This window comes from Enoplosus armatus, chromosome 11, assembly GCF_043641665.1.
Source record: "Enoplosus armatus isolate fEnoArm2 chromosome 11, fEnoArm2.hap1, whole genome shotgun sequence".
NCBI classification, from domain to species: Eukaryota; Metazoa; Chordata; class Actinopteri; order Centrarchiformes; family Enoplosidae; genus Enoplosus; species Enoplosus armatus.
The window spans coordinates 21091479-21113779 of record NC_092190.1 but is presented as its reverse complement, the minus strand read 5'-3'; the positions used below and the strand labels follow the sequence as shown (position 1 = coordinate 21113779).

The following is a 22301-nucleotide window of genomic DNA, read 5'->3' as shown; positions in this document are numbered from 1 at the left end:
ATAATAACATACCAAGCTTTAATTCACAAACTAAGACTTGCCTGGCCAAAATTCATCCAGAATATTTAAGATTTTCACGCTAGCAGAGGGACCTACCGTTCAGACGGCAGTGTCAGTCCATCGGTCCGCCCCTTCGCCACTGGCCAAGAATAGCTCAGGCTATTGGATAGAAAACCATGATATGTGGTGCAGATTTTTATGGACCCCAGGATGAATACTAATTGTTTTGTTGATCTCTTGACTTTTGGCAGCAAATGTTAGCTTGCTAACAGGCTAAAGATGGGCACCATGGTAAACCTTCCCTGCAAAACATCAGCGTGCTAACGAGGTACAGCTGTGCCTCATGTCGCATTCACGTCATATGGGATGGATGGTAGAGACGGGGAAAGTTCCCCACGTTTAAGACCTGCTAGCGTTCACGTCATTGGACAGTTCAAGATGATGGTATGACTGCAGACATACATTATACATACATATACATTGACAATATAGAGCTTTGTCCTTTTAAAATATGGGTTTAAAGGTTCCCCGTGGAGGTTTTGACCTCTAGTAGTGCAATGAAGCTGTTTCTCTGCGTCCCAGCTGTGCACGATACACATTCCTGCTAACGGTTTCACACTACTGGACTCATCTACAGGTCAAAAAATGCAGCGATGCGCCAACAAAAGGCAGGGATGAAGAATGACGGGATGGCGCATCCATATTTGTGTGGTTTTTAGGCACTTCTGTTTTATTAAACACCAAATTGAATATTTCGAAGCTTTCTGAAAAATCTGACTCGGATGTTGACATTAACGTTACTTACAAGTCAGGAACTGGTAATTACAATAACCTAAGGATAAGTGCAGCCTCACAGAGCCGCTAGCATAGCTGTAGACTTTTGTCTTTACTTTGTTTGTGTCAGTAGCACAGTATCAGTTCAATTTACTATCATATAATTGATCATTGAAGAAAACCCATTTCGTCAGTGGAGTTGATGGTCTGTCAAAACCAATCTGCTGCCCACTGCCAGTGGTAAAATATCGCCTTGTGATGAGAAGTGTCTGTTAGCTGTCTTTAACTTCCAGAACTCCACCTCAGACTGTGGATGTGCCCGAAGGAAAGTTTTCCTGACACTGTAATTAGACTGCCAAGGAAGTGGCGTTACCCTATGTGAAAAACTGAGCTCCTCCAGCAGCAACCATCATCACTTCCTGTTCTGTAACGCAAGAACGTGACATGACTTTTTAAACCTGTGGCAGGTTGACGTGAAAGGCTGTCAGGGAGGAAAGGTGAGGCGGGGAGGGCTGCCTCTAGCTTCTCCTCCTTAATCAGTGGGTTTATATATCATTTATTGACCTAGTGCAAAATGGATTTACACCTAGGTTAAAGAAAGTTAGATTGTGCATGGTGGGTGTATTGCAACAAAGTCCAGGTTAATTGAGTGTGTGTTGAATGAGCAGAATTTAAACAGCACAGCACAAAATGGTGGGATGTCTATACCCTGCAGAAAGAATTCTGTGCACAAACTTCATTACAGATACTCAGCATCCCTCTTCACATTAGAGAATACTTTCACTGCAGTCTCCAAAAGTGGGCACATTAGCACTGAGCTTCAGTGGAGCTTTATGTATTACCCAGCCTGAGACATGAAATCCATCGCCAAAAGACCTTTGCTGATTAAAATGCTTATTGACTGTTTGTTAAACTTTTTTTTTTTTTTATCCCAGAAGAGGTGAATGCTAAATCTTTTACACACTGTATTTGTTCTCCGAAATGAACTGGATTTGGAGATTAGGAGAGAAGATGAGGACTAGCAGAATAGGACGTTAATTGATGTTGTTTATCGTTGCATTGTCATTGCCTCTGCTGCACCAGTCCATTTACAGCAGCACTAATACTGACCCCCTGCACGGCAACCAAAATAACCGGGGTTAGAGCTGATGTGCTTTCTGAATGATTGATGGAGTTGGTGTGGAGAGCATCAGCTACGATGCTCCAGACTGGTATGATACAGTAGCAAACTATCAGAGCTGGCTTCCCACGAGCAGCATGCAGAATCTCATCCAAGTGCATTATCATGGACAGCTGCCTCATTTCCATAAAGTCTTTGAGAAGAAATCAGGGCCTGTTTCCCCACATGTTCTACTTAATCTGTTACTGACCAAGACCTGCTCCGGTTTTCAAAAGCTCATTTGCGTAATCAACCGTTCACTTCGCCCAGGCCCCCCTCCTGTAGCTACTGTTGCTACACCCGTCAAGCTTTCCATTCTTGCAGTTAACAATGAAAACGGCAGATTTACCATCGAAATTAGTAATCTCGGAAACAATGGGTCTATGATTTCAGACAGAAGCAGACAATCTCATTTCTAGCTGGCAACTGTCAATTTTTCTGGCTGAAATGAACTGTTGCTGGCAGATTTTATTGGCTGTAGCTAGTTAGCTAATTACTTAGCTAACATTAGCATTGTTTGAAAACAGTCTACAGCTGACTTGTTAATGTTTCCAGTTGACTCACTTTAAAAAAAGCGGTCTTGCATATTAACTTGATGGCTACTTACAGGACTCGATATCGTGCTGAAAGATTGAGGTTAAGGTTTGACCCAGACAAAGAGTCGGCATCCTCAACCGTTGACGCAGCATCATTGTCCTTAGATTGCAGAGAGCTAGTTAGTCCAAATAAAGAAGTATAATGAGGGAATATGTAAGATCAGACAGTATGTTTTTAACGTACATACAAGAGAAAGGCTTTGAGGATGAGGGCTAATGAATGTGTTTGACAGACTATCCTCAGTAACATTGCTACTGTTGCTGGAGTGTAATTTTTCCCCTAAATCCATTAAAGAGCATATTTATTTTATTTTTGTAGCATTGAATGAAATGCCTCCCTGTGTAAAAGGGTTGCTGGTTCTGCTGATCCTGCTGAGAATTGAGAGTCAAAGCTGATGCTTAATTTGGAGCTTTCAGGTCATTTTTTGTGGCTCTCTGCTCCATGTGGTTGAGTCCCAGTGGCTCTCACCAACTCTGCTATATAAATCTATTGGCAGCCTCCCAGCACATAAACTCACACAAGCATCATATACTACCTGAATTTGGGTGAAGAATAAACATCCAGAAGGTCAAAGAGACCTCGAATCTGTACCAAATTAGGACCACAAACCACTTAATATTGGACATGGGATTGTTGTTATTCACACTCACAATGTGAGCAAAAGCCTGGATCCTCTTCCCACACCATTTAACTGAGCACACTAGTTTCAGGGTTAATTTAACTGGCTCCCCTAAAAGCCTACTGGCATGAGTCTCAATGGTAATTCAGTGTCACTGTTTAACATCAGAGTTAATATAGAAAGTGTACTCAAATATAGTGCAATTTTAGTATACTACATTAATACTATTTTAACAATTAGTTATTGCTTTGTAACACACAATAGTAATGTTTTAAGCTCATATAAGGATAAATGTTGTAAATGTTTATGCATTTGTAAATACACAAATAACTCCTTTTGTCCTTTGTCATTTCTTCAGTATGTGGTCTCAAACAGACCCTGGCTGAACTTTTATTGTGACCCAACCCAACCAAGGTCCGAAGTTGTATCTCGCTGTTAGACCTGTAAAATAGTCCAAACACATTTTAGGTACACTGTGGTGTGAATAAGAGAATGCATTTGTCTATGTGTGTTAGCCCTTTAATAGACTGGAAATGGCTCCAGCCTCCTGTGACCCTGAACAGGATAAGAGGTTCAGAGAATGGATGGATGCAGTATTTGGAAATTCGGAAAAGTCCAGCTTTTCTTAGCCTCCTTTCTGAAATAGCACCATCATCTACATTCAGTTCAGCGGTTTTTAGGGCACTTAGCAGTGTATGAAAACCTACAGGAGTTTCAAGTGATGCAGTGGAAGTTTCGAGTGCAGCACTAAGGATGTGGCTTCCCACATACACTACAAGTTGTGCTGGTTGAAACGTACGCTCAAGCCAGGAGCCACGAGGAGGAAAATCTTTCCTGCAGTTCCACCATCAGGCAGACTTTGAATAACCTGTATTCATATGCAATAAAATGTCACATTACATGAGTTGATGGTGAATAAATTGTATAAACAGTGACTTGAATCCATCCCATCTACCCACTGAATACTAACAGTTCTTAGGGCTTTGGGAAGGAAGCTGGCAGATGAGTGTTATGAAACATTGTCAGTTTAGGGACTATTTTACAGGCATGTGATGATGGATATTCTTCTAATATTGCAATTATGCACAACAAAGCTGCACTGTAACTGTCAGAATGTTACACAGTGGTTCGTGTCCACATTACCCACGTGTGTGCTGTTTTTCTTCCTACTCAGCCCTTTCTCTATTCTATCAAATCTCTCCCAGGTTCCCTTTCGGATTTGGCATTATTCAGCACAAAGACTGTTAATGATTCAACCTGTTCTTTTTATCAGACAGATATGTTTTATGATACCCACTTTACAATCATATGACTTCAATAGCTCAAACATTGGCATTCTGCTCATTCTACTTTTACTCTCCTCAGTGCCAATTTAACCCTACCCTCCCTTTTTCATTCCTAGACATGACTTGATATGTCTGTATGGTATGATGTAATCTGACTCACTGGATGTAGGCTGCTGGGATGAGTCTGGCAATTATTTCAGTTGCCATTCTCCTCCCCTTCTGCTATCTGCGAGTTACTGTTTTCAAAGTCCCCGTCGGTACATGAAACAGCAACATCATCAACCTCCGCGCGAGCAGCCTGCATGCTGAAAATGGCAAGTTTTGACAAAGAGTTGGATCGTCTGTGATTTTAATGGGTCCAGTGAGCTCCTCCAGACCTAAAGTATAGGTAGGCTTGACCTCTAGGACACTGATGATCAAGTTATGTTTGTCTTTTTTAACAGTAAAAGTTGCAAAATCACATAGCTTACATATGTCGTTTACTATTTTATATGACATTTTCTTTTGCAGGGATTTAGCCATTTTAATGCCAGGGCTCACCTCCCCACGTGCAAATGTTCCACCAAAACAAGTTCCTCTCGGACACTATTTTGCAAGGGCACCGTCGCTGCATTCTGGGCTTAGCGCCACCCGATTGTGATCAGTTTAAAGAACCTGGCCAGGTCTGGCTATGCGAGACTAGGTATGATGTATCAAGTGGTGGGGGGACCTCCTTTCAGGAAGACGAGTGAAGTGAATTCTTCTGGCGGTCATGATGGTCTGAGAGGAAGGGAAAATGAATTTCACTTTTTTGCTTGTTTAAATAGAGATAGAGATCTTCCAACAACAAAAAAATGAGGCGATCAACAGTACTTGCTTGTCATTTCCCACCCCTGTCATGCTGGCACTGATACATTAACACTCTGCAATACTGAATCAAATCTCAAAGGGTAAGTTTAACATTTTTTAAATCATTTTTAATTTGGCCTTCTTCCAAGTGATTTAGTGAGGACATTGCCATTATGTCCCTAGTCTGATCAGGCCATCAGATAACAGAGAGAGACTGGAAGCCATGAAGGCAGTACAACCCGCTATAAATAATTCCACTTGGAGATTGGACTGTTTATAGCATCAACTCCACAATTCAGTAACCAGGACAAGAGTCTGTGCATCTTTTTCCAGGGCAGATACAAAAGGGACAATAAGCTTCCAAGGCTTTGTAAATAGAAGTTTTATGCTTTTCCCATGAGCCCCGTTTCTTTCACAGTTCCCAGTATTACCAATGTTCACCTTATTTGGAAATGGATTTGTCAACAGTGTTTATAATCTATTTCACCATGCATTGTACAGCACTCAGTAATCCAGAAGCGCTGTTTTCTTGTTTTGTACTTTGCTATAATTGGACGGTGAAGAGGCTTACCCATGGCAACAATACAGACTTATTAAGGTGAGACATCCTGAAAAGTTCCCCATGCTCTCATTATTTTTTCAGTCAGTAAGAAAGTAAGTGAAATGAGCAAAATGACTTACTGCAGGTTCTTCTTTCTTTCTTTCTTTCTTTTTTGCTCTCCTGCACCAAAATAGAGGTAAAGTCTGATACTGTAGGTGTGTTTAATTCCACTCAGTGCTGAACAATCTCCACAGACGCAGCAGGGGCCAACGGCTGACATATGCAGGTATCACAAGCGGCTCATCTTCCCAGAGGGAAAACAGGGCAGCGCAGACATATCTCCTGTTTCCTGCCTCAGTTCTTTATTGGTTAGAACTTGGTACTAGGTAAGAGCTCGTCCCTCTGTTTATCTTCAAGGCTGAGGGGCCCGCTCGATAAATCCTCCCGTGTGTATTATAAGATTGATCTTCCTATAATCAAGAAACTCCACAGCGGGTTTGTTGTGACACAAATCCCTTGGTTTCACTCTTTTGAAATGGTGGGCCACATGCCAAATGGGGCAGAGAAAGGGGTCAGCTGCAGGTGCTGCACTGGATGGAAGTGTTCCAAACTGACGAACCCCTCGCGATGCATCACACGCTTTAATTGGGTAGCAAAATGAGTGTCGTTAAAATATATATATATATATATATATATATTCGCTCCTGTTGTGGCTCAGATGTTTCTGTTGACTGCTGGGGGTTGCAATGATGACACATAAACCGAAGATGCCACAATTTAAAGCAGCATTCGTTTAAAATAACTGACACGTGATCACCTTATAAAGCTGTTGTGGTGAATGTGTTGACAAAGAGTTGTCTATTAACAGACATCCAGCAGAGACACTGGCGTCGTGCTTCTGGTGACATGGTGATGATGATGATGATGACGTGTGACCTGTGGGGAACTGCAGACTCAGTTGAGTGAACTACGAGCGATCATTTGACCTGTTGTTAATAAGAAAGTACTTTCTTTGCAGTTTTAAAGGACAAGGCTGGCGTCAACAAATCGCATGAAACGAAAACCAATGTGTTAGTCTGTCTCTCAATACTACTGAAGACGTAAATCTTCAAAACCAAATACATAGTTCTGAAAAAAGCAACTTCCTGAAACAGCTGGGCATTGTAGTTTTTAGGAGTAAAAAGTGCATTTGTTAGGGACTATTTTCAGCCACGGACTCACTCAAAGAGCTAGTGAGTGTTAGGACGGCATATTTGGGATTAAAAAACATGTCACCCCATGCAGTGGTGTGTCTCACTGATGTGTTTTTAAAAGTTTTTGGACAACAGATGGCAAAATTGCATTTCATTCGGAAGAAGAAACAGAAGTAATCTTGTCTGTGCTGCAGTTGGTATTCTTGCTGATGTGTGCTCTCATCATTATTTTTGCATGAGCCATGTCTCAAGACACTGCACCACTCTTACCGATTGTAGCAACAATTGTGTCCGTCTGTTCTCAATACATACTACGCATACTGAAGAGTTCCTAGCAGACATGATACCAAAGCATTACAGATTTCAGATAGAAGCCTTTCAGATTGAATTACTATTTCAAGAGCACTCTCTCCAGGTAATAAGATTTCAAGCATCTGCTGAGCATCATCTTCTCCAGAGCTGAGAATCCAGTCACCGGCAGGGATGAAGGTTTGAAGTATTGAAGACTCACAACCACGTTGTGGCTTATTGTCTGGGTGACCATTCATCTAACCTATAGAGTGCAGCCACCGCACATGAAGTGACAAACATTTAAGAAGTAATCAACTTCAAGCTTGAGCTTTGTTGCACCACATGTCTAATATAGCATTCTGCTTTCGATTTTCTGCCGGCTGTGGCTTTGCTGTTGTGGAAATATTTCTAAGGAAAGTGGTCATTTGAAGGGTTTGTGGCAATACATGGATTTTATGAACATATTTATTTTTGCTCAATTTCCTTTTGGCCATGGTCTCATAGCTGTGGAAAATGTGCCAGGAAAGTGGTGAATAGAAGAATTCTGTCAGAATATCTTCTCTTTTATGGGCATATTTCATGATAGGAAGATCTTGAGTGAGTTTTAAAGTGTAAAAATGCAATAATAATTGTAATTTTGGATACACACAAAACAATCATGCTGCATGTCCTTTAGATGCCCTTTAGCTGTGCAAGCAGGACATCTAAAAATAGCTCCTCTCCCTCCTTTGTTAACATCCTTAAAGGAGTTGAGCTGGTCCAGCTTGCATGAAGCACAGAGGTGATTGGATGATGAATATCAGGGTAAATCAATACCACTGTCACAGCAACACTTAGGAGTAATCACCATGGTCTCTGAGAAACGGGAAGACCAAATCTTTATCATGTTTCACTGGGGATTGTCCTCTTTTCCAACCACCTGGTTCAATAAAGTGAAGTGTTGAAGCGGATATGTGTGCAACTGTGGGTAGTGATTTTTTCTGCTGATAATAAGAAACAAAGGAAAGGTATCATAATGGACAGTTTCATCTCTTAGACTACACATAGGGAGAAGAGGGAGAAGGTAAGTCTATGGTTCAATCCACTCTGCTTTATCATTATTATTATTATCTTTAATTTTTTGTATTAGTGGAGACACTAGTCAGCGTACTGCAGTACATTTCTCATTATCATTCACTAAACCAACCGATTTAAAATGAAACCTAAATTGCAGATGACGTGAGAAATGAAACTGACAACCATGCTGGCTCAGCGAAGCTGTACTGTTGATTTAGGCCAGATGCTATCCTCAGAATGTGAACCACATCCATGTCATGCTCACAATGACAAAGTTAGTGTGCTGATGTTAAACAGGTGTAATGTTTACCTCGATCACCATCTTCGTCTTAGCATATTATCAAGGAAATCAAAAAAGTGTTTGCTAAAGAGAAATCTGGAGCTGTCAGGATTCTACATACCCGTGTGTGTACATCCCTACCAGTGTCAAGCTGGCCCTTATCTTCTGCCTGACCAGCGCTGCTGGCTGCTCTGTCCTGCTCCGCTGATTTCCTGAATATTCTTTTCATACTGAAATAGTCGCATGACACTCATGCATACATTATGTACGTGTAATACATACATGCAGCACACTTACTCAGGCCAAGTCAAGTTACACAAGACAGATTTAAATAGCGTTGACGATTACCAAACAACTACGACAGGTTTACTAGCAAGCTGAGATGATGACAGACCTGCACCACGTCATCAGAAAGTAAAAAAAAAAGATGGGGAAACTTGAAACTACAGCTTTTACAGCTTTTCTACAGCTACATTTTTTAACTACTGGTGTGGTATTTCTATCTAAAAGTGAAGTCACATCTTTCAGGATTGACAAGGAGCGAGACAAGAAGACGAGGGCAACACAAGTAGCCCAGACCTGATCCTGAGATTTCTTGATCCAAATAAAAAAATAAAAATAAAAATCTTATTGTCCTTCTTATTCTGTGTTTTTGGCCAGTTAGGTACTACTCCTGCGTATTAAGGTCCATAAGATTCATCCTCTGTGGTTCATGGACGTCTGAAATAATCTCTCTAACTATTGGATGGAATGTCGTATTTTGTACAGTCTGGACAAGTGTGGCAGACTGATCTACCGACAGATCAACATTGCCATCCCTACAGACCACAGCATTAGTGTGACTGAAAATAAATAAATGAAAAACTGTGAGGTGATTCAAATCCAGTTACTTCTCATGTAATTAACTTTGGAGACACTGGAGTTTGGAGGGCATTATCTGATTTATTGCTTTGAGAAACATACTCCCACATGCTCTGAACAGACCAGTCCCAGCAAATCTGATGCTGTTCTCTTCAGCTGTCTTCCATTTGGCAATTTGCATGCAGACACAGGATAATCTAATGCTGCGATCACATCTTTAAAATCATAAGCTGTGTTGAAGAGAATTGAAGTGAAAGGTCTAATCACTTCGTCTTTGGTTGGCCATAGCGTAATAAAATATGTTTGAGTGTGAATGGACTGCACAGACAGCAGATGACCCGCCAGGCCCTAAAATGTTATTTCCAGACGTTGCTTTGACTACGATCTACCTGTAACAGAGTGTGTTGACAGTGGTGGAGAGTGGGAGGTGAGTTCTGCCATGGCCTTAATTTGATGAACACAGGCGGGATGCAAAGCAGGCGCATTGCCTTCGAATCCTCAGGGCCACCTCGAAGAGGCTGGCAGCTGTTTGGATAAACTGCAAATCTGATGGTAATTTGATTATAAAACGCATTTGTCTGACCCAGGTTAGTCACTGAACCAGTGTTAACGTCACTGTGAGTAGGGACCACATGTGGAGATCCCTCAATACTATATGTTCTGGCAATGAAAAGAGTCATTAAATTTGTATTTTAAAGGGCCAGTTCACTCAAATTATATATAAATAAAAGAAAACACATTTTCTCTCGTCCCTACAGCCTAATACAATGGACGTGAATGGAATTTCATTTGAGGTGCTCGAAGCATTGGAAATGAAATATTGAACAACATTCCTCAGTTCAGTTCTCTAAGGAACTGAAGTTGATGTATCACATACATAACTGGGTGTTACGTATGTGATATGTATTGACACCTACTGGTACTAACACCTCTACCTGACCCTCGTGATGGAGGTAAAATCAAAAGAGTGAAACAGAAAATATGCCCCTGTCCTTTATGGGAGTAACGCTGTCCTTAGGGTGAAATATCTCCACAAATTGGCTAGATTGTCATTCAATTGATGACATGAATTATAATCACTTTTTCATTTAGTGCCACCAACAGATCCAAATTTCCACTTGTCCACTTCAGTTCTTGACAGGATACCAAACTAATGTTCGTTAGCCTGAGCTGCACCTACAGCGTTAAGTGCATGCTCATATGCCACCAATACTAAATGTAATGTTAACATGACAATCTGACAGGCTAAATGTTCCTGCCTGTGAGCATGTTAGAAAACTATTATTAGCATTCAGGTCAAACTGCAGCTGAGCCTAAAGGTATGCTACTCTCTCTTGGCACCTGGCCCAATCGCTACGTGAAGTGAGCATGAATGTCGGATTGTCAGTTCCGAAAAGTTATAGAAATTGTTCAGTGTAGCCCTCCCAATTCCCACGTCACAGAGCTTTGATGGGAGGGGTATTCAGAAGATCCCGTCTTCAAGTGGCCATACAGAAGATAAAACCTTTGGATTAAGGTATTAAAGGCCCCGAAAACATATTCTCTCAATCAGCTTCCCACTGTAAGTGATGGGGTCCAACGTGAACACACGATTTTCTGCCAAAAATAGAAACATTTTGGTTATTTCAATTTAAAGATTTGTGTTTTTGTCCTTGCCACTGGTTTGAAGTGGGCGGGGCTCAGTTGGAAAAAGGTGATGTCACATACTTACATGCACCAATCAGAGGTTAACAATATTTTGAATCAAAATGTGATGACTGTTCTGGGGTTGCATGTGTATGTTGCCAGCACTGTTACACCACAAACCACACTCACGCAGGCTGGACTTGCTGATTAGCATGAGTTTTTGAGTGTTACACAATGCCTACACAGGAAGTGAAGAGTGGGCAGCACATTAGCAGAGCAGCAGCTTCAGTTCAGGTGCCGTATTGAGTGTAGGTCACCCTTGATGGCAGTGCTGGCAGCACTAAGAGCCCAACACACAATCACTGATGTTACACGTGTAACAAGGAAGAAAACACACGAAGTGCAACAATGCACTTCAGGTCACGTATACGTGCGTATAGCGTGAGTGAAACGCTTTTCATTGAGTTGCCTGTTGAGACAGCTACAGTATATTGATTCAAACAGGAGTGCGTCTGTGCCGTCGGACACACGGCTGAACCACTTTTTGTGTCGACACACCATGGCACTATACTAATATAATAAGAATGTTTTTTTTTTTCAAGCTTGAACTTTGACTGTTGCTTATTTAGTCAATTAACATTTAATGATATAGAGAAATACAACGTTTGTAACATGGCCTTTTCTCCAGGCCAAACTTCAAGAGATATTGCATATCACAGTATGCCCTGAAAAATGTGGAAGATCGGACTCATTTCAAATTTAACATGCACCTTGGGCAATTGGTTTGGATGTACACAGTGTACAGTACATCTGCTTCTGATGTAACATGATTACCTGTATAGTTAATCTTACATACACATTTGTGTGATATTTTGGCATTCCTCTAGTGATGCTTGTTCACCATATAAGATGGCATCGGCACTTAACAGAATGGCACAAAACACCCATGGAAATATATCAATCAAAGTTAAAGGAGGGTAAAATAGTTACTTAGAGTAATTTTTTAAGTCGTGTAACATGTTGTCTAAACACACCAAGGAAGCATGTAAGAGCTAAATAGTAAAGGGCACCAAGGAGACAACCGAGGCTGGTGAGTCCAACCTTCTTACGATGAATCAGCACCTCAAGGCTGTTTAGCTAACACTATGGATTTCACCCATTTCTAAGATATGTTATTTCTTGTACGCGGAGATCCCAGCAGCAACATTTCAGATGAGTCTACCAGGTCCACATTAGGAGGAACAGAATGCTTCTCTGTGCTGCAGTTCTGCTTATGTGGATGTTTTGCACAAATAGACACTGATTGTTAGTGGAGATTGTTTTACACAAATCAAGAGCATCCTCAATCTGATTCACAGAGAGTAGAAATTTTTACCCCATACACCAAAGACGGCTTTGAGGCCCTACCTATGACATCTGAGACAGGAGAGAATGACCCTTGAAGATCCACACATCCTTTGAACGTCACGTATCCTTCCATGGATAATTGCATGCTGAAACATACCACATGGTAATGGCAATCATTAATCCATAGATGTGTGCAGCTACATTTTGCCATGGTGTTAAAATGTGGCATCTCGTTTACATTCAGCTCATTCATTGGCAGAATTGGCACCAGACAATAGAGGGTAATATTAACATAATAAAATGTATTCTTTTTCATCAATTTATGCTTCTTATAATTTCAGAAGAAGACAAGAAAAATATGCTATAGACTTCAGTTCTATCAGAACTGAAGTGCACTCAGAGGGCCCATGCACGCTACGAAATTCAGAAACTAGAGCGTGTTGGACTCCCAATAGACAAATCAACAAAACTGGAAAAACATTTTGAAATATGAAAGCAATAACAAATAAAGGTCTATGGAAATGAGGTTTCAGATACAAGCCTCCTCCGTACACTTCCTTCTGCAACTTGTTCCAAAGTTGTAGCTGGGACCTGACCTTGCATACGAAAACAGCTATATGAAGACTGCCGTACACAATTTATTTCTCATTACGGGAAGATATCATTCAGACAAAGGTGAAAGGGAATGGGGCACAAATGCAAGCCCTAAATATATCCTCTGTGTACGGCAATATAGTTTTAGTGCTTCAGTAAAGGTGTTCTTCCACAGTGAAGGCCCCAGTTATAAAGTTAATATAGTTCTTGAGACAGGGACGTATATCTGAGACATACAGACAATCCGAGCCAACACCATCCACAAATGCCCCTGGGGTGGATAGAAAATACATAATTGAGGAGAAAGATACATTCTTGTGTCATGGATGAGATGGTGCAATGTCATCCCAAGAATAATAAGAGTGCGCCTTGAGCAACCCCGAATCTGGGTAAGGTGCAATCGCATCTGTCAGCCCAAATCTTGTCTGTCAAACTGTGTGTTTGTTCTACATCCCTCGAGACACATTTTTCTTTTTAGGAAATAAAAACACTTAAACCTGTTAGGAAGCTATAGTAAAAAAAAAAAGCATATAATCAATAAATCGAGTAAAAAAAATAACAGAATGGAATATTAAAACACTTTTTATCCTCTCTGCTCTCTTGTTAAAATGACTGTACCCAAATAAATTGATTTTCTCTAATAATGAGTGCAGTGATGATACAGAAAGACATTAAAAGCCCTGAAAACCTTTTTTTATAAGCTTCTTACTACGAGCAATAGGATGAATTCTTAATAAATAATAACTAACTTCTGCTTTGATTGTTGCTTAAACGTGCTTAAAGTAAACTTTACTTACTATTTATAGTTTGCATTGTTTTCTCTGCAATAGCCATTCAATGTATTCGCATTCAGTCTTTTTCATTGTTAGTGGTGGAGCCATTCTCGCACTCTGTGTTTAACATACAGACATGAGCATGGTGTCAATCTTCTTGTCTCACTCTGGGCAAGAAAGCGAATGAGCGTATTTAGCATTTTACTTGCCCAGCTGTGACATCTGGAACACATGATACGAACTCATGTGCTTAATATGCTCAACATTTCTCTCCAAACGTCCTCTCTGCGACGTCTCTGCAGTAGAAGAACCTCACACCTCACAGAATTAATTTCTCATTTCCTCCATAAAGAATTTGCCAATGTAAATTGTGTTTATGTAAACATACTTTGTAGGAAAACGGACTGCTGTGTGCAGTGATTGATGCTCCTTCAGTCACTACCCTGTACCTTGATCTCACCACACGTCTCCTGGCCTGGCATCCACCACAGCTCTGGATGTCCCCATTTGAAAAATCCATTAACTAAACATTGCACTGAAGCAGGTCACCTCCTTTATTGGCTACACTGAAAATCACATTTACTACGCTGCACTGCTTGTCAGTTTCTGACATCATGTTATTGAAACTCGGGTATTGATTTAAGTCCACTGCCCTCCAAAATCTGGAGTCATGTATAGATAACATTTACACGCACTTAATAGCCTGCCATTAATCTCTGCAGGGAGAAAGTGACTGGTTGGAGTCGGGGTTTGGAGCCTTTGAGGCTGCACAAGTAAATAATTTGTCTTAAAGTGCAATTTCTTTTTTTTTGTCTTTGTGGAGATTGCCAGGCTTGGCAAAAAAACGCACATTTTGCCTCTGTGAGGATACAAATCAATACCCTTCATGCAACTGGAGACACATATACCCTACTCAAAAGTCATTACTATTCACAAATAGGCATATCACTTCTCATAAAGTCGGGTGAAATCAAGTCAGAGAAATGGTATTAAGGCACCGTCGTATAAAATAACACCCATACGAGTGGAAATGATGGTGAGTGAGGGTGACTGCCTGAGCCTGAGCTGGAACCAAAGCAGCGGTGGCCACTGTGCCAGGTGCTAGCGAAATATGGTGGGGGGTTAATTGAACACATTCTCCCACCAGGACCTGTGGAGTTGAGATGATGATTGTAGTTTTCAGAGACGGTGTAATGATGCACTGATCCTGATCCTGTGGGAAAGCAAAGTGCTTTCTCATCTAAATGAGATGAATGAAGAACAGTGCAGAAACGCCCGCGCTCTTAAAAGTCGCCTGCTGATTGGTGTGGTGTCAGATCTATTTAAAAGAGCCGATGCTTAGTTTTTGACAAAGTTACAAAAACTGTGTTTTAATTATAACTTAAGGAAGACTGCTGATATGATGCTGATGATGTCTCTCAATATTGTGCATGATTGGATTTAAATGTGGACATATGTGACTTAAGTATCCAATCATGCACAACTGCAAATTATGATCAGCTATGGTCATGTCAAAGAATACAGGGGTTTCACAGTTAGTTTTTATTACTGTAACATGATATATAAGTAGTGGGAACCAACAATGGCATTACTTGAAACACTCACAGCCCCCCCTAAATTGAAAAAAAAATCACGACTCTAGAAATACATTTAGGAACCTGAGCCGTGAAAAGCTGAAAAGGTACATTGCCAAGTTTCCCTTGCTTTCTCTTGCTGCACTAGATCCTTTTCCAATTTTCAAGCTAGCATCAACTTTCTGTACAGTTGTTACTAAAACAGCAGCAGTGTACATGTCTAAAATGATTCAGCATGTCCACGTCCAAGAAGTTGGAGATTTTGGCTTGTGGCTAGTTATCGCCTTGCTCAAGGACACTTTGATGCGGCTAGACACATTCACCATTTCAGGGGATTCAAACTGTGACCTTCCTTGGCAGTCTCTCTGCCACCTGCTACCCATGCCCTCCAAATGGCCCAAGCTGTCCGAAGCTATGAGACTTGAGAGTTTCAGGTTGGTGAACTGCAGGAAGGGTTACAGCTAGGAATGATTCAGGATGACCCAAACTGTCACATGTCATTAATGGAGTTGCCATTTAAGGCCAGTGTAATGGTTTGCCCTACATGAAGATGTTCAACCTGAAAAGTTTTTCTTTTTGACAAAGGCAAACCTGAAGGATAGCTAAATGATTTGCTTAATTAGCCTCGGATCAGCATTAAAACTATTGTTTTTTGACCATTTTGTTAAAGCTGCACCACTGAATATATTTATATGAACAATGGATCAAATGACTACTTGTGATGTGAAAGGGGTCACCCATAATGACAAACTCACAGAGAATTATCACCCAACCTTTTAATGTCTTTCAGGGCATTTTCTAGCCCGCAAATGTACTGCTCTCATCAACCTTGTTTTCAGGCTCAGCAGGCAGCTGTTGTTAGCGAAAATCCACGGTACCCTACATTTGGCCAACAAACAAACAAACAATGAATGCATCTTCAATTAGAATGGAGATTTTAGGTTAATGTCTTTATGATGTGTCCATCAAAATAGTATCTGATTTCTCAGCATACATGAATCCCTTTTGAGTAGTGCAGTTTGATTTTCCAGCCGGAACACCCTGCAAAGCTTCTACTGCCTTTTCAGGTGTTTATTGCAAATAGTTTTTTTATGGTTCTTGTAAAGTGGAGTTATCAATCTTAATTCTATTACGTTCTGTCTGTGCCTTCTCCAAGTACAAAGTGCATATCTGGCACAGCGCGTTTCCGCTCTGACAAAATTACCAGAGCAGTTTCTCACCGCACAACACCTGAGTAAAAATGAGCTCTTAAAAAGCACCTTTCAGACATCTTGACATATTTAAGACAAATTGTACACATTAAAATTCTGGCCTGTGATAAATGGTAATCACTCTGAGAAGATTTTAGGTGAAAACAAAGTGTAAATTGTCAGTAGGGTTTGGGTTTTTAAGATGCCATTATAAAGAGAAAGATACTCATTTCTGTCTGGATGGAAAAGCATCTGAAACAAGAGAACAACTTCACTCGCAATGATGCACAGTAGGCGTGGAACAGATTCTGACATATGACACATGACGTTGCTTTTGCAGTCGTTACTGAAGCTCTGGATGAGTCACATTCTTCTTACACCATGTTTTAGACACAGAACACTACAGATCAGCTTAAGATGACTACCTTCATCCCTTCACTCATTTCCAAGTTTGATTGAGAGCATTTGATTACATGCAAATGTATTTAAGAATATGCACCGTGTGCCTCAAGAAAAGGTATAAATGCAGAAGCTATGTTACGGCCCTTATCCTTTCCGTTTTTATCAGGCTTTTGGGGTGCATATTAGCAAATAAATGAATATACTGAGTATACAGGGCCCTCAAAGATACTACAATGAATAGCCATGGATGCAGGGAGGGGTCCATAGAGAATGCCTATGTACAGGGTCCAGAAGTTTGTGCTACGCCTCTGGCCTGATGCCTTTGATTTAATAGAAATGAAGGAAACACAAAAGAAGTCATGTTGTATAATTACAAATGATCAATAAAGATTACAGAATGGACTTTTAAAATACAAATCAGGCACATTGGATACTTGCACCTTATAGGGTCCTCCATAGGTGGTGGATGTTTTGGCAGCTAAACTCAAGGGCTTCCGAACAAGGAAGAATCACATCCGCTTTCTCTTGTCTCCCTCATAAGAGGAATCAGGGTCTTTAATCAACATGTTAATGAGATTTAAATGAACAGATGGTGCAAAGGGCAAACAGCCAGCATGGACACACACAGGAAGGCGAACGAGTGGGTCACATTCCAGCCAAGAGTGTCGTTCTACATGTTAATCACCAGAAGAGAACAATAGATTATGTTTTCGATGGAGGCAACAAAAAAGCAGAGTGATGGAGCATGCCAAGAAAATAATCAGGGAGAGGATTGAGACAAAACACAACATCTGAATGGCACTTAGCCATGCATTTCCTATTCTCTGCACTGGGGTGGTTTGGGATGTGGGTCAACACCTTCAATTCTGAGGACATGGTACTCTGTTAAAAACGATTGCCTCCTTCTGGTTGGGAGCACGTAGGGTATGATGGAGTGTGAGATCAACAGGTGGATTTATGGGGCATCCACAATTAGGAGTTCGCCTCCTGTGTTAGACCTGGACCTGCCACTAACCCTAATCCTAACCCTTTCCCTAACCTTAACTGTATCGTAGTTGCCAGATATTGTAGAAACTCATTCTCAGAAACTCTGGAGACAAAGAAGAAATGAGATGCTACTACAAGGTCCATCAGGAAAACAAGCCAAAAAGAAAACAATGCAGTGCTGAAGGTTTAGGAAGTGCCAATTCAAATAATTGCTACAGTATGTCACCGAGCTTTAGTGACATTGACCTTTAAAACCGATGCAGCAGACCACGGTTCTCCCAGTAATGAGTCTTTCATCGATCTCCGTACCGTGCACTCAAACTCCTGGCTGAATAAGCCAAATGCTTGCCTACTCATTAGAGAACAGGGTTCTCTGGACACCCTGCACTGTGAGGTGCAATTGCTTGGAAGATTCAAAAGTAATGTTATTTATCATGATAATGCCAGCTCACTCTGTTCCATCATGAAACCTCCTCCCAACAAAGAAATGAGCCAGAATCCTTGACTGCTGATAAGTCCCAACAAATGTTTTTGTGTTTTATGCATGTTTAACTTTCACAAAGAAACTGTTCTTGTCAGTGACGGAAAAAAATATAGTTGCTATCAACCTTTTTTTCTGTAGTTTGTTGAACCCACTGAGTGTAAATGGATTAAGTAAGAAGGCAAGGCTGAGGAGAAAAATCTGAAAGGAAGAGGGTCCGCCTAATACACTGGTGTGATGACGAAAGCTGGCTTTCTTCAGAAAATATTTGGCCGTTTATTGTATGGAGAGACAAAATACAAAAATGTGAGGAGACTGAACTGTCTTGGAAAATATTTTTTTATTTTCAAATGCTGGTAAAGTGTCCATTGAAATCCAGAAAACAAAACAAACATACAGTAGTTACTGAAACCACAAAGATTTAAAAAAAAAATGTGATTATCACAAACAAAATGATTGGAGCCCTTTCATTTCCATCACAGAAATACACAGCTCGTCGACCAATTCTTCTACAGATGAAGAAAAGACATTGACCAATTACAAGACATCCAAACACGTTGATCTGGGTTTAGCTAAACACATATTTTACAAAATAACAACATAGATGGCATGTGTGCGTTAGACTGTAAAAGTTGTATACACACTGGCCAGCACAAACACTGTTATATAACAGACCTACCGTAGTATAAAAAGACAGATGTAAATACTGTATGCTCTACCTAAAGTAGATCAAGTATTAGTTGCAAATAATTGTGTTTATTTTAACCTGCTTGAACAACTAGATGAGTGGGAATCACCACATGAGGACAGGTACAGTAAGTTGTCAATCACAGAAAAGCATGTAACATTTACTTTCAAAGACTTTTCTGTCATTGTCTTCTGGCACTCGTTCTTGTCCTTTTTTGGAAAAATCCACCCATCTGGGGAATTGGGCTTTGACACCTTTATGACTCAGGTCCCCAGCCCTACACTGAAGCTGGCTAGGCCATACGTTGTGACTGACTGAGTTCTGCAATGGCTAGGGTGGACAGGGAGAGGACTTGACACTCAGTTGTCTAACTCAGTGCACAGTGCTATGGTGTAGAAGTCCCAGAGAGTAGGCACTTGGACACAATCAACTCCTCACCAACAAAGTAACGCATAAGCAATTACAGTAAAAAAAGTAAATAAATATTGAGTTTGTGTCCAAACAAACAGTGTGATGCTACAATCAAATCAATAGTAGTAATGATTGTGACATGTTAATTCAGCTATTTGTGGTTTGCTGCAGTGGTTAACGAATAACAAAAATGATGTGTTTGACATTCAACAGAAATACATTCATACATACAGTCAATTTAGACTCCAAAAACTCTGCAAATGATCAGCATACAAAGCTGCATTAATCAGTGCTTTTTATATTAAAATTAAAGTTTTTTTTTAGTTTTTTTTTTACCTGTGCTTACTCATCCAACACGTAATAAAACCAAACATGTTTTTGCATGTTTCTCAAACCACCAGGACATTCACAACAGACTGCAGTTGGGATTTCTGACCTTCTTCCCAGGGTACCGTATCATGTTATCACGTAGGACTTTATCACTCAACTATGAGCTTTTTAGCCTCTTTTAAGATCCTTAATCTGCTTTTTACAGTCCGCACATACAGACTTTAATTATGCTTCTCTGGGCGAACATGCACAGGGGTGGTTCGGATACATTCGACCAATCAACTCGCCTGATGGGCTGGTCCACCTGAAGATTTGGGAGGTGTGCGCCTGGTGTCGCCAGGTAATAAAGTAGACATGTTAACATTCTTTCCTCACATAACCTTGGCATGGGATGCTGAAATACATGTTTAGATCATTTTGGGATGGACCAAAAACACATCAGAGCTGCAGGTGTATGACAACTTTTCCTTCTTTGAATACATTTTGTCTTCGACATGACACGATGCAGCGTTTGCCCAGAGTAACCTTATTTCCTGGGTAAGTAGTTTCACGTGTCATGTTTGTTGGAGGCCGAGCTCTTATGCATGTGTAATGCAAACTAACACCTTGTCCTAGTTCATGTGAGAGCCAAAGTCTCGTAAAACGCCCTTTACCTTGATAGTGTGACATGAGGAACATAAATCAATACAAAGATACAAAGTATGCGGGCGACGCAGTCGTCGTCCTCATTCGTCTCAGTCCAAATTCAATCAAACTGTGGATCGACACCAGAGTGGGAACATTTATCTCTCCACTCTAGATCTATCATCGGTCATGGAAATATGAGCATTTTGCTTATTTTGTGCTATCACTGTTGCCCTGTCCAGCTGTAGAGTCGGATTTACTCATATTTAATAAAAGGAAAATAATACAAAGGAATAATACAAAAGATACATTTATGAGACTGAAAAAATCTGACTGACGCATTTTAGTCACTGAAAGACCCCAATTGATGTGCTCAGAAACACTGGTGATGGTGTGTTGCAACAGCTTTTTAGTCATTTTGTACAGAACCACACATTTACTCACATATTTACAGACACACGCACACACACCACATCCCCGGTTTCCAGCTAGAGAACAGTGCTGATGGTGTCAAAGTCCTTGCTGATCTGGGAGCTGCTGGGCAGCGACTTGAGGTACTCCAGGTGCCTCCTAGCATCCTCCTGATTGTGTCTCACATAGTAGATGACGTACGCAATCACCATGGTGAACCACCCGAACATGGTGACAAACATGGCTACATCGGTGGTCTTGTGGTGAAAGTTGCAGAAGTTGATCCCTGAGTCCAGCACCTGGATTACCGGTTTGCCTGCGTACTCCTCCTGCACCGCTGTGTGGCAGATCACCTCATTCACCGTCTCGGGGTCCAGCCGCAGCTCCCTCAGGACCTCCTGCAGCGTACACTCACAGTGCCATGGGTTGTTTGAGAGGCTGATCTTTGCTCGGAGGCGGGCAAACGCCTCTTTAGGGACACTTTGGATGCGATTGTTTGATAGATCCAGGACAAGGAGGCTGTCAGAAACACCTTGAAAAGCTCCGACGTCCACAGTTTCAATGTCATTGTTAGACAGGTCCAGCTCCTGAAGGTAGTGCAGCTCTCTGAAGGCGTGGTTGGGGATGTGGGTGATGTGGTTGGATGCCAAAAGTAGGACAACAGTATCTCTTGGAAGATCTGATGGGATCTTCTCCAAGTTGCGAGACATACACTGGACCACAGTCATGCCACTCTTCTCTATACAGTGACAGCTCGTGGGACAAGCCATCACTGGTGCACCTGCAATGAATAATCCAAAGAACAAGCCCCATAAGAGGGCGAAGCCATCAAAGATAGGGGATTTCCTGGGCATATCAGGCCCCGCTAAGTCCTGCATATTCAGCAGCGACCGCCCACAAGTCCTGTCAGGCAAAAGCAATCATAGTTTCACCTATTTTCCTGCTTTAAATGGTGATGACTGCAGCTTCATTAGCTTTCAAAATGCCAAAATTACCAGTTTATTCACACAAACACATGAGCTTGTCATGAGATAATCCTTCAAAATTGATTTGATAAGAGTTTCATATAAATTTCAAAGGAGCTCATCCGAACATGGAGCTGCTCACTGAGCATATTCCAGCAGGGAACTGTAATCTCAGGTTTATTGTGAGGACGTCGAAAGCTTCAGAGAGTTAGGAGCGGGGCAAGCGACGCTGGAATCAACGTGCCAAGTTGTTCACTGAAAGAAACAAAGACAAGACTGTTATTCTTGAACCGAGTTTTAGTTCTTCAGTGCAGCAGGAGACGGCAATAGTTGCTGTCAGTGCGCATAGAATCCAACTCATCCAGACAGTGACGTTTGCTGGGATAAGTCATTTCTAAGTGCACAGGCATTAC

The 22301-nt window shown here is 41.1% G+C and overlaps 1 protein-coding gene across 1 annotated transcript; it reads right to left on the bottom strand.

Moving 5' to 3' along the window:
- Positions 1-21000: 21000 nt before the first annotated feature.
- On the bottom strand, positions 21001-21801 carry lrrc3 (leucine rich repeat containing 3). The gene has a single exon (XM_070915145.1). It carries the CDS (start codon positions 21799-21801, stop codon positions 21001-21003), a length of 801 nt encoding a protein of 266 aa, XP_070771246.1.
- Positions 21802-22301: the final 500 nt, after the last annotated feature.

Bases quoted from the DNA above. Each gene is read 5' to 3' on its own strand.
- lrrc3 (XM_070915145.1), bottom strand. From the start codon at position 21,801: ATGCAGGACTTAGCGGGGCCTGATATGCCCAGGAAATCCCCTATCTTT.